Source organism: Capricornis sumatraensis, chromosome 3 (genome assembly GCF_032405125.1).
Source record: "Capricornis sumatraensis isolate serow.1 chromosome 3, serow.2, whole genome shotgun sequence".
NCBI lineage: Eukaryota > Metazoa > Chordata > Mammalia > Artiodactyla > Bovidae > Capricornis > Capricornis sumatraensis.
Genome location: NC_091071.1, coordinates 106,807,340 through 106,820,328, shown reverse-complemented (window position 1 = coordinate 106,820,328; position 12,989 = coordinate 106,807,340). Strand labels below are relative to the sequence as shown.

At 41.3% G+C, this 12,989-nt stretch overlaps 1 protein-coding gene across 7 annotated transcripts in view; it reads left to right on the top strand.

Moving 5' to 3' along the window:
* Positions 1-12,989, top strand: part of ACMSD (aminocarboxymuconate semialdehyde decarboxylase) — a 62,338-nt gene that overhangs the window by 25,303 nt on the left and 24,046 nt on the right. For 6 of the 7 annotated variants that reach the window (XR_011144660.1, XR_011144659.1, XR_011144661.1 and 3 more), the window contains 3 exons: positions 665-758; positions 3,296-3,391; positions 4,504-4,676. Coding sequence is in view for 4 of the 7 variants with exons in the window: in XM_068967871.1 (XP_068823972.1) it covers positions 665-758; positions 3,296-3,391; positions 4,504-4,676 (363 nt within the window). In the remaining 3 variants the exon portion in view is untranslated. Of the gene's footprint in view, positions 1-664; positions 759-3,295; positions 3,392-4,503; positions 4,677-4,844; positions 4,957-12,989 lie in introns of those variants that run through there. The other variant, XM_068967870.1, reaches the window with a different exon arrangement.

The following is a 12,989-nucleotide window of genomic DNA, read 5'->3' as shown; positions in this document are numbered from 1 at the left end:
GCCCTCCAGATGGTATTTCCAGTTCCCAAAAGGTCCTGGAGCAGTTGTGCTCATGACATTCTTTTCAGTACCTGCTTCGCTGCAGCACTGAGAGCTCTTCCCTTTCTCAAGTCATCTTGCTCACAGCAGCTCAGCTGTGGTCCTGAGGCCTTGTGAGTGCCTGTAGAGCCCATAAATTCCCACCTAATGTCAGACTCAGAGAGGCCAGATGATATAGGTCAGGCCAACTTGCTCCAGGACAGTCATGAGCCCCTGGCTCCCAGCCCATCAATTCCTTACTTTCCACATCATTGGGTTTCCAGGAGGGGCAGAGGAGGGAACACGCCAACTATGACTCCAATGACACACTCTGAGCAATCCTTCTGAAAGAGTGGACCAAACAGGAACCAGCAGGTGAAATTTCCTTTGCATTTGAGGTGTGAGATCAATCCCTGAGCATTTTGCCAATGCTATTTTTGATTCTAACCAACACCCTTGTTAATTCTAAGTGTTCTTTTTTAGTTAGTTTTTCAATGATTCTGTTATATAGATCAGATAAAACTTCAAAAATAGTTCATTTATTCACATCAATATAGACCCAGAGAAAAGCAATACCCTAAAAGAGTACCCTATATTTGCTGGCTCATCCCAATAACCCCCTCACCCTCTGATTGCTTCTTTGAAGGAGGCTGAAAGGCTGAACTGTTCCCTATTTGTGCACCCCTGGGACATGCAGATGGATGGACGGATGGCCAAATACTGGTTCCCTTGGCTCATAGGTTTGTGTCAGCTTGTGATCTGGAAAAGAGAGTCAAGCCTTGGTGTTTTCCAATTATCTATGGATGCTATTATGTCAAAGAGAGAAAATATGAATAATTGACAGGATTGTGAGTTATTGAGTTCTTATTGCTGTATGTATTATCTCATTTAATTTTTTAAAATTGAAGTACAGTTGATTTATAATGTTCCAAGTACACAGCAGAGTGATTTAGTTAGGTTACTTCATTTAATTTTAATCTTATTCACACAAAACTTTATGAGGTTGACATTATAATAGCCTTTTTTTGCCATGCCACATAGCTTGAGGGATCTTAGTTCCCCAACCAGGGATCAAACTCATGCTCCTTGCAGTGGAAACTCAGGATCCTAACCACTGAACCACCAGAGAATTCCCTAAAATATCTGTTTTAAAGATGAAGAAACTGAAGTGGTTAGGTAAGCTGTGCAAGTCACATGGTTAAAAAGCGAAAAGCAAATCTGTCTGACTCCCAAGCTACCTCACTACACGGACTCCCAGAAAGTCTCTGAAGAAAAGTAGCCACGCCTATCTAATAGATTTTTTAGAAGCCAGTGATAGCATCAGCCTTTACAAATGAGAACCCTGGAACTGTGAGTAGAAGGTCAACTTCCCGCATCGAAGGACCAGGCTTTCAAGTTCCCTGTTACATGCTCTTCCCCACCTGCACTGTTCACCCATGGTTCCACCTGAGGATAAGAGGAGAGACCACTACTAGGAAAAGGAGGTGAGATCTCTACTAGGCCTACCAGACTCAGAATAAGAGTTGGTCTGGATTCTCTTTCTGCCCTGACATTTTATGCCCCTGTTACTGCTTTTGGAGACCAACGAATTTAGTAAGGCAGCTTCCTCCCCATCCCCTACCAAATTCTTGAGCAGCAGTTAGAAGAGATAACCTAAGACGCCCCAGTGCTCTGCAGCTTCAAAGAAAATCTCTTCGCAATTCACACAACACACTTTGACAAGTCCCACAAACATATTTGTATTGCAACTTCCCACAGGAAAAACAAAGGAAAGCATTTACACAGAGGATCATCTCATAACTTATTTTGCAACACAAATATATATTGATCCTTTCCAGCATGTCAGGCCCTGTATCTGGCACTAAGGATATACCAGGCATGGACAAAGCCTCTGCCCTTCTGAAGCCAGAGGTGACAAACAAGTCCACAGATCATAAACAAGCAGACTACTTTCAGTATTTTATTCTGGATGTAAAGGCAGTCTTTAACAGATTGGAGAATTCCCAGCAGGGGAGGGTCATGATCCAATTCACATTATAAATATTCCACTTTGGCTCCTATATGGACAATGTACATGGGGTTACTGCCCACTTATGATGCTACTCATCCCCCCACTGGAGGGAAACTCTGCCCACAAACCACTCCCAAATAGAGATGAATAACATCATACTTCCAGAATTCTCAAGAGGCTAAGGATTGAGGGAGCCAGAGGCCTCTCTGTCCATGGAACAGTGATAGACCTAAGGCAGGATGAGCAACCAGTAATGCCCCATTCGGCAGCCAGAGTCAGCTTTTCCAGAAGGCCCAGGGCTCATTCACGGAGCCCCCAGAGAGCCCTTTCTTTTTTTTTTTTTTTTACATGAAACATGCTCTTTACTAATGATCCCATAGACTGTAGCCTACCAGGCTCCTCTGTCCATGGGATTTTCCAAGCAAGAACACTGGAGTGGGTTGCCATTTACTTCTACACCCCAGAGAGTTCTTAATCACAGACTGAAAAACAGTCATCTGGAAATATTGCCCAGATTGACTCCATGGAGAGGAAAGCATCAGGTGTGGACCAGCTGCCTCTTCTAGAAGCACAAAGCACTTGAAATCACTCATTTTAATCCAGTTACTTTCAACCTCAGCTCTAAGGGGGCAGCAAAGATTTGGCAGGAATATTAATATTAGTTGATACTTTCTGAGCACTCACTAACTGGCAAGAACTAACCATTATGATCCCCATTTTACAGATGAGGAAAACTGAAACACAGGGAGGCAATTCATATTTGTTGAGCACCTGTCATGTGAAGTTCTGGCCAAGAACTGCCCCAATATCATCTTTGCAAGGCCTTGCATACCCTTGCAAGATGGGCAGTACTGTCCCCATTTCACAGGTGAAGAACCCTAGACTCAAGGGCATTATATCAGTTTCAAAGGCCAAGAAGCAAAAAAAGTGAAAAAAGAAGGGTTTAGCCTAGACTCATTCTACTCTACATGACCCACTGAATCCAAAATGGAAGCTGGAAGAATCAGGACAAAAGCCAGGTCCTCTCGCTCCTTGACTGTTCTAGCCATTAGATGACTTCACTTGCAAGTGGCAAATAGGGAGTGTCCCACGGTTTCTGCTTGCCAAAGTCAGGCCTGCATAAAACCAAGCCATGCTGGGGCACAGGGAAACTGTGTTTCTCAGCACTGACAATTACAGTAAGGTGTTATTCCCCTGCCATTAGCATCACTGAACTTCTTGCTTGTGGTGACAATCCCTATACATCATGACTGCTTCCTCTTCCAGGAATGCCAGCTGAGACCACTGCAGCCATCTGTTCCATGATCATGGGTGGAGTGTTTGAGAAGTTTCCTAAACTGAAAGTGTGCTTTGCACATGGAGGTAAGACCCTATCTGTATTGGTCAGCTTGGGCTGCCAGAACAAAATACGACCACAGTCTAGGCAGCTTAAACCACAGAAATGTGTTTTCTCAGAGTTGTGGATTTCCAGGATCATGGTGCCAGCACAGTTAGTTTTTGGTGAGATCCTTTTCCTGGATTATAGAAGGCTGCCTTACTGTGTCCTCACCTGTCCTTTTCTGTGTGTGTTCACAGGAAGAGAGAGAGAGAGAGTTTAGGTGTGTCTTCCTCTTCTTATGAGGACCAGTCCAAGCTTATGACCTCATTTAACCTTAATTATCTCAGTAAAGGCCTTATCTACAGATACAGTCACACTGGGGATCAGGGACAAAATTTTGGAGGGATACAATTTGGTCCTTCTAGTCACTCGTCTAGTTATAAAATATATGATGTTTCAAGGACCAAATCCCACTTTTGCAGACAAATTTAGTTTGACTGGCACAGTTTACTTGATTTTGCTTTGGTTTTTATTTAAATGTCTGTTAGACCATAAGCTCTCCAGTTTGCAATAGTCTTTACCATTCACTATTGTTTAGAAATAGGCCTGTTTCATTCCTTTACATTTCCTGCTTGGTCCCTATAGGTAAATGAGTTTGGAACTCTTGGTTACATACACACAATATCCAACTGTACATGCTGTTCTCTAATCTGTTTTTCCTTCTCATCAGCATATAGAGACACCTTTCAATGTCAGTGAGTACAGACCATCATCATTTTTGATGGTTGTATGTATAGCACTATGTTTTATGGATATGCCATCATTATTTAAATAATATTTCCCAACTGATAGGTTGCCTCTGTGTTTTTCTATCATAAGACACTTCATTTTTAAAATCTTGACCACATATCTTTACACACTTGGCTTCTCTCCCTAGGATGCATTCCTTAAATCTGAATTTCTAGATGAGTTAACTTCATTCTATATTCTCGCTCCTTTATTCTGGGTCATCTCTCAGCATTTGGAACCCAGTAGTTCTTCTGTAAATACAGTTAACTAACTGGGCTATAGGAACTTCTCCTTGCATACAACATGAGGATTGAAAAGAATCCTTTTCAAGTAACACTAGCCTCTCAGGAATGCGTTTTACTTGCAGGTGGTTCCTTCCCCTTCACAGTTGGAAGAATCTCCCATGGATTCAGCATGCGTCCTGATTTGTGTGCACAGGACAATCCAACCAACCCAAAGAAATACCTTGGTTCCTTTTATACAGACTCCTTGGTTCATGATCCTCTGGCCCTCAAGCTGTTAACAGATGTCATAGGAAAGGTAAGCCAGAACTGCTATTCAGATAACTTATGGGGAGTAGAGTGCAGGATCAGCAACCAGTTGCCTGGTCTCTCTCCATAAAAGGGGTATGGGAGAAGAGGCATTAGAAGAAAAAAAGGGACATTAAAGTATGGAATTAAGTTTGCTCACACGGGGTATCCTATCCAGAATCTCCTTCAACACAGACCATGTGTCACCAGAAAACCATCATGGATGTATGCCAGGGAAAGCCCAGATAACCCACATGGCTAATAGCTCCCATGTGAGTTCCTCTTCCTACGGTCACCTGTGCAGGGGTCCTGAGCAAGTGACACATCATGATGAGGTAAGCAGGAAAAAGCCACCAGTTTGAAGTCAAATACACCTGAATTAAAATCCTGGCTCCACGTCTTACGAATTAGGTAAAGTGTGACTCTGCCAGGTGGTGCTGATGGTAAGGAATCCTCATGCTAATTCAGGAAACATAAGAGATGTGGGTTCAGTCTCTGGGTTGGGAAGATCCCCTGCAGGAGGGCATGGCAACCCACTCCAATATTCTTGCCTGGAGAATCCCATGGAGAGAGGGATCTGGCAGGCTACAAGTCCACGGGGTCGCAAAGAGTCAGACATGACTGAAGTGACTTAGCATTCATGCAGAGGACTCTTAACTGTCCTCATCCGCTAAATGAAGGAAACTGGAACATTAAAGGGAGGGGATGGCACTGGTCAGGGAGGCAAGGGAAGATGCTGAAGGGTCTTAGGCACTATTTGAAATGTTTCTCTGGCCTTTGTTTTGAAAATAATTCTCTCATTTGGCCAAAAAGATCAGCAAGGTAGTGCTTTACATCTCACAAGAGAAAGTCCTTCCTCTGTTGTGGTCTGCTAGCAGCTCTCCTGTTGAGAGCATCTACATATTTGAAGGCTGGCAATGTGGTACTTGGATTGAGAGTAGATTCCGAGGCATTTACAATCTTGTTTAGCAGAGAAAGAGGTCCACTATTTGAAAGTTGCAAGTAGTGTTCTATCTCCAGAATGGAGACTACATCTCACTTTAAAGCTGACTGTTTCTCTGGCTTGAGAAGCTCACTAGAATAAAAATGTTGAACATTCTGGTTTGGGAATAAATTATGTGACTGAGCTCTGTTTCTGAGCCTTCTGGCTTTTGCGTTGCCCCTTCTGAAATGGAAACTTAGCTAGTTGTGACTTCTGATTATTACTGGTTTGGACAAAGGGGCTATGGACAGGTGTATAAGTAGGAAATTACAGGAGAAACTGAAAGATAATGTGAGCTCTGAACTTCAGGCAACAAAGGACAGGGACTAGGAAATTGATGCGGAATTGGGGAAAGGGTCATTCTCACTACCTCCCATCAAGTGTAGTATCCCTGGTATTCCTGACAATGGCAACGTCAGGAAAAAACACCCTCAGCAAATATTAATACAACAACCATCTTATGAGTAATATCATTAGCACCTTTAAACAGAATTCAGGGCAATATACATTGGCCAGGAGGTCACAGCAGAAGAGGAAGAATATGGAAAGTGCCTTGTGGTAACCAGTGGATAGACTAGTTAGTAAGTACATCCCTTTTATGGACTCTTAGAAAAACTCATAGGGGACTTTGCAAAACTGCAAAGGTGCATTCACACTGTGAAGACTTGAGCCACAGAAATGTGGGCGTCAAAAGCAAATGTGACCTCATTTTATGTGACTTCACATGCTGGTGAATCTAGGACACAGAGGCAGTGTATATTAATAATTTAGGATTCTCTTTAAAATATTAATGTTTCTTCATTTTGGTTATATTCACATTATCAAAATCTTTCAAAAACAATCCCCAAACCAGAACAGCTAAGGAAAGTCTTAGCATGACAGCCAGTCTAGACAGAAACTGTCCAAATTAGAGCTAGAGGAGGGAGGTTAGAGCTATCGAGCTGTGGAGGGAGGTCCAGGACAGATAAAATGAAATGGATGGATTATTTGACATGTTTGAATTTGAAACAATGATCACCAGCCAGGCATTCAACAGATCTATTTATGCATTAGGAACAAACAAGCTGTACGTATATAGAAAATATAGCAGTTGAAACAAAAGGAAAGAATGGATGGATTATTTGACATGTTTGAATTTGAAACAATGATCATCAGCCAGGCATTCAACAGATCTATTAATGCATTAGGAACAAACAAGCTGTACATATATAAAAAATATAGCAAATGAAACAAAGGAAATAACTCCAAGAAAACAAACATCCATACAAAGAGAGATAATCACTGCATACTACTTGACTCAACAGGGAACAATATTTGTATTTCTAGTGTAAATATTAAGCATTAACTTAACTGAAAATTGTAATTCTGCTAGGAAAATGGAGGAGGGAAGTTGGGGTAAGAAATTCTCCACGATCATAACAGGAAGTCAGTAAATACTCTCTAAAGCTAATAAACCAAGAAACAATATTATAATCTTATTATCTGGGTCTATGAGGGTGATTATCAGAAGATTCATGTTAAAAGGTAAAAGAGGCTGCTTTCAGCAACAAGAGCTGGGAAAGTGGACCCAGGACTGTATTTTATAAGAAAGACATTAGTAATAGTTAATTGTTTAACTATGTATTAAACATAGTTAAAAAACCTTCTTTGGTGGCTCAGACAATAAAGAATCTGCCTGCAATGCAGGAGACCCAGGTTCGATTCCTGGGTCCAGAAGATCCCCTTGAGAAGGAAATGGCAACCCACTCCAGTATTCTTGCCTGGAAAATCCCATGGACAGAGAAGCCTGGCGGACTACAGTCCAGGGAGTCGAAAAGAATGAGACATGACTGAGCGACTAATACTTTCACTTTCACTTAACTATGTATAGGTGTTATTTTGATAAATCAAAATTCTAAATAATACCTTAAAGATAAATAGATATATGTCATATATACACCAAAACCATTTATTGCACCCCAAAGGAAATGGCAACCCACTCCAGTGTTCTTGCCTGGAGAATCCCAGGGACGGGGGAGCCTGGTGGGCTGCCATCTATGGGGTCACACAGAGTCAGACATGACTGAAGCGACTTAGCAGCAGCAGCAGCAACTACTTCTAAAGTTCCCTCCAAACAGAAGACTTAAATTATATAATCTCTTAGCTTCCTCCCATCTCTAAAATTCTTTGCTTTTTCTCTGTCTACTTATTTTTAAAGACAGATGCAAAGAATACTGGTTACATTTTACTGGTCTATCACTGTGAAAAATATGAAAAAAATTATTGCTTCCCAGTTTTATCATGATCAGGGCTTCCCTTGTGGCTCAGCTGGTAAAGAATCTGCCTGCAATGTGGAAGACCTGGGTTCAATCCCCGGGTTGGGAAGATCCCCTGGAGAAGGGAACAGCTACCCACTCCAGTATTCTGGCCTGGTGAACTCCATGGTCTGTATAGTCTATGCGGTAGCAAAGAGTCAGACACGACTGAGCGACTTTCACTTTCACTTTAACATAATCATAGAAAATTCACTTTATATATTTAGGTAGATAGATTTTGAGAGGTCTGTTATCCTCCCCTTATGATTGCATCATAATTTTGGCTAGATCCAGTGCTAAGCTCTTTGCTGCAAAAGAAATTGCCCCAACTCAGTGGATCAAAACAACAGTAAACATTTACTATCTCATAAGGTCTCTCTGTGTCTGGCATTTAGGAACAGCTGAGCAGTCTCAGAATTTCTCACAAGGTTGCAGGCAAGTTGTCAGTCAGAGCTGCAGTCACCTGAAGGCTCAACTGGGGATGACAGATTTATTTTCTAGGTGACTTTTATACATTACTGGCACATGGGTGCTGGACTTTGGCAAGAGGCCTCACTTCCTCCTCATCTGGGTCCCTCTAACTCTCCTTAAGTATCCTCACAACGTGGCACCTGACTTTCCTAAAGAATGAATGATCTAAGAGAGAAACGGGTATAGGACAGGAAAAGAGAGCAAGAGAGACATATGTACCAGGCAGAAGCTGCCCTTTTATGACCTACCCTCAGAAGCAAGTCACTAAATCTGGCCCACATTCAAAGGGAGTGGAATTCAGCTCCACCTTTTGAAGGGAGGAGTAGCAAAGAATTTGAAGACATATTTTTAAACTACCACACTATACACTCTGGTGACAAATTATTTACGAACTAAGTAATTCCTCCTAAATGCAAAATATCTTTAGTCTTCCCACAACCACCTCAAAGTCTCATCCGTTTATAGCATAAGCTTAAACTGTAGTATCTCAGCATTTAAAGTAACTTGTGGATGGCACTCCTCATGTGGAGTTTCTCTCAGTCTGAGAGTACAGAGCTAACTTCTTTGCCAGCACATACTCAACTATAAAATGGTGAGACAGGCGAAGGGTAGGTGCTTCACACCCTCCTTTCCAAAAGGGGGAAATCAGGAGATTTAGAGGAGTTACTCGTCACCAGCAAATCTGAAATCTATCAGGCATGTGTTGACAATTCCTTGATTAGAACTCAGAGGGTAGAATGATTCTCCAGTCTTGGTTCTACTCTCTGAGTCATCCCTCCTTTTCCATGAAAGGTAGCCCATGTTTGTGGCTGAGTAGTTTCTACAGACTGCTTTATGCTCTCCACAACTTTTGAGGCCCAAAGGCTTCATTTAGTTCTAGCTGTTCCTTTAAATCCAAGTTGGTGGTGTTTCTGCAAATACAGTTCTCTTTGCAGGTCTTTTATGAATCTTATTAGGCTTCAGGTGTGTGTGTGTTAGTCACTCAGTCATGTCTGATTCTTTGCAATCTCATGGACTATAGCCCACCAGGCTCTTCTGTCCATGGGAATATCCCAGCAAGAATACTGGAATGGGTTGCCATTTCCTTTTCCAACATTAAGCTTCATACCATTGCGCAAAAGCCTTACCCACAAATTTCTGAGAAAAGCCTTTCTCTACATTTTCTGCAAAGGCTGCTGAAGGACAACACTCTTAAGCTACGTAGAAGCCTTTATTGTCTGATGGTTGTTCTTTGAGGCACTGTCTTAAATCTTTTGAAGTCATAACAAACATATTGTAGTTACATCTTGGCTTCATTTTTAGACTCTATCTTTCAGATTGCACCCTGCTCTTAATGTTTGCTGGAAAGCTACCTCTAATTTTAGCATCATTTGCCATCAGAGGGGCTGAGAAATTTCAAACCCAACAATTCCTTTATAATGGTGTTGGTTTAGTTGCTAAGTCATGTCTGACTCTTGTGACTCCCTGGACTGTAGCCCTCCAAACTACTGTCCATAGGATTTTCCAGGCAAGAATACTGGAGTGGGTTGCCACTTCCTTCTCCAGGGGATCTTCCCAACCAGGGATCACCTGCACTGCAGACAGATTCTTTACTGACTGAGCTATCATTCCTTCCTTTAAGGCACTCCGCTTTGCATTTTACTATAGGCAGCGAGAAGCAGGCATGCAGCACTTCCAGCACTGTCTGGAAATTTCGTTTGTAATGTCACCCAGTTGATAAATATAATTTCTACTTTGCATATTACTGTTGGTAACAATATTGCTTTTTTTTTTTTTTTTGGCCACAACATAACAAGGATTCCTTTCCTCTAGTTTCCAATAACATTTTCCTTATTCTCCCAAAATCCCTGCTGGTAACTTTCTCACAAGTTATCACGCTTTTAATAACAGTCTTAACAAGAGTCTTCAGTCTTTTCACTATCTCAAGATCTTTACAACTTCCTCCGACCAATCTGTTCCAAAACCACTCCCATGTTTTTAAGTTTTCATTATGGCAATGGCCTACTTCCAGGTACCAAAATCTATAGTTATCTATTGCTACATACTACATTAACCTAAAACTTAGATTAGGTTTGGGGCTTCCCTGTTGGCACAGTGATAAAGAATCCACCTGCCAATGCAGGCGATGCAGGAAATGTCAGTTTGATTCCTGGGTAGGGAAGATGCCCAGGAGAAGGAAATGACAACCCATTCCAGTATTCATGCCTGGAAAATTCCATGGACAGAGGAGCCTGGTGGGCTACAGTCCATGAGGTCTCAAAGAGTCAGACACAACTGAGTACGCACAACCAACCAACTAGGTCAGGTTTAAAACCACAATGAACATTTATTATCTCATTCATTTCCTCTGAGTCAGGAATCCAGGAATTCCATGGCTGGGCAATTTGGATTCAGGCTTTCTTATGAGGTTCAATGAGACAACTACAGCCCAACAATATCTGTCTTTCATTCTTTTACCTTTTAATTTTTTTTTGCCCACTACTTTTTACACTAAATTAACCCCAAACTCTCCACCAATTTTGTAACTTTCTTCTCAGAACATTTAAACACATTAGATACGGTAAGTCTATTAATTCTTTCTTTTTGGAAAAATATCTCAGGAGTTTCTGACTTGCTCAAATATGGACTGGGTTGCTATTTAGACCTGTTGCTCAGCTGCCATCTTGAGATCCCCCCTTTGCATGCCTCATGTTCTCTCTCTCTCTCTCTCTCTCTCTCTCTCTCTCTCTCTCTCTCTCTCTCTCTCACTGGATTCCCAGCTTCCTGAGACCGACAATTTTCCAATTTCTTGCTCTAGTCCTTCATCTTGGTAGAGAACATCTTCTAATAACTTTCTAAGAAAGAGAGTATGGGAGATAAAATTTTTGAAGCCTTGATTATCTCAATATTTCTTTCTTCTTCCCCTGTTATTCGGTTGCCAAGCCATATCTGACTCTGCAACCCCATGGACTGTAGCACTCCAGGCCTCCCTGTCCCTCACTATCTCCTGGAGTTTGCCCAAGTTCGTGTCCAATGAATTGGTGATACCATCCAACCATCTCATCCTCTGTCACCCTGTTCTCCTTCTGCCTTCAATCTTTCCCAGCATCAGGGTGTTTTTCCAGTGAGTCAGCTGTTTGCACCAGGTCGCCAAAGTGTTGAAGCTTCAGCTTCAGCATCAGTCTTTCCAATGAGTATTTAGGATGGATCGGTTTAATCTCCTTGCTGTCCAAAGGACTCTCAAAAGTCTTCTCCAGCACCACAGCTCGAAAAATCAATTCTTTGACACTCTGTTTTCCTTATGGTCCAACTCTCATATCTGTACATGACTACTGGAAAGACCATAGCCTTCACTATACAGACTTTAGTCAGCAAAGCGATGTCTTTGCTTTTTAATAAACTGTCTAGGTTTGTCATAGCTTTCCTTCCAAGAAGCAATCATCTTCTAATTTCAGGGTTGTAGTCAACATCCACAGTGATTTCTGAGCCCAGGAAGAGAAAATCTGTCACTGCTTCTACTTTTTCTTCTTTCATTTGCCATGAAGTGATGGGGCTCAATGTAAGTTACTCTTCACTTTCTGCTATTAGAATGGTATCATCTGCACATCTGAGGTTATTTCTCCCAGCAATCTTTATTCCAGCTTGTGATGTGCTCTGCATATAAGTTAAATAAACAGGTGACAATATACAGCCTTGTACTCATTTCTCAATTTTGAACCAGTCAGTTGTTCCATATAAGGTTCTAACTCGCTTCTTGATCCGCATACAGGTTTCGCAGCAAACACGTAAGATGGTCTAGTATTCCCACCTCTTTAAGAGTTTTTCACAGTTTGCTGATTCACATAGTCAAAGGCTTTAGCATAGTCAATGAAATGGTAGATGTTTTTATGGAATTCTCTTGCTTTCTCTATGATCCAGCGAATGACAGCAGTTAGATCTCTGCCTTTTCTAAACCCAGCTTGTACATCTGGAAGTTCTTGATTCAGGTACTTGCTGAAGCCTAGTCTCAAGGATTTTGAGCATATTCTTCCCTTACAAAGAGTTAATTGTTTAGCTAAGTATATAATTCTAGCTTGGAACCTGTTTTCCTGATGAATTTTAAATACATTTTCACATTATATTTTGACTTCTAGAGTTGTTATTGAATAATAAAATGCAAGTCTAATCTCTGAAACTTCATATAAAACATACTTCTCTCTCCTTCACTCTCTGTTTCAAAGACTATAAGATTTTCTTTTTGTCCTGAAATTTCTTAGTAATGAACTGTTTCTGCCTATTATGTTAGCCATTTGGTGAGTCCTTTTATTCTGTAAATTTTCTTAATTTACTTCTTTAATGACTTCCTTCCCCCCCTCACCCCACCCCCTGTTTTCTCTTTCTGGAGTTCCTATTCTAAAGTTGAATCTTTTTTTTTTTCCATCTTATATCTCCCCTTTTTGAGCTTTTGTTTTACTTTATGGGAGATTTCCTCAACTTTATTAATAAATCCTTCTATGTAATTGGCTTTTAATGTTTAATTTGCAAGATCTTGATGTTGCTGTTCTTGTTCTGTAAACTTTTTCCAAACATCCTGTTACTGTTGAGTGAGTGCCATACC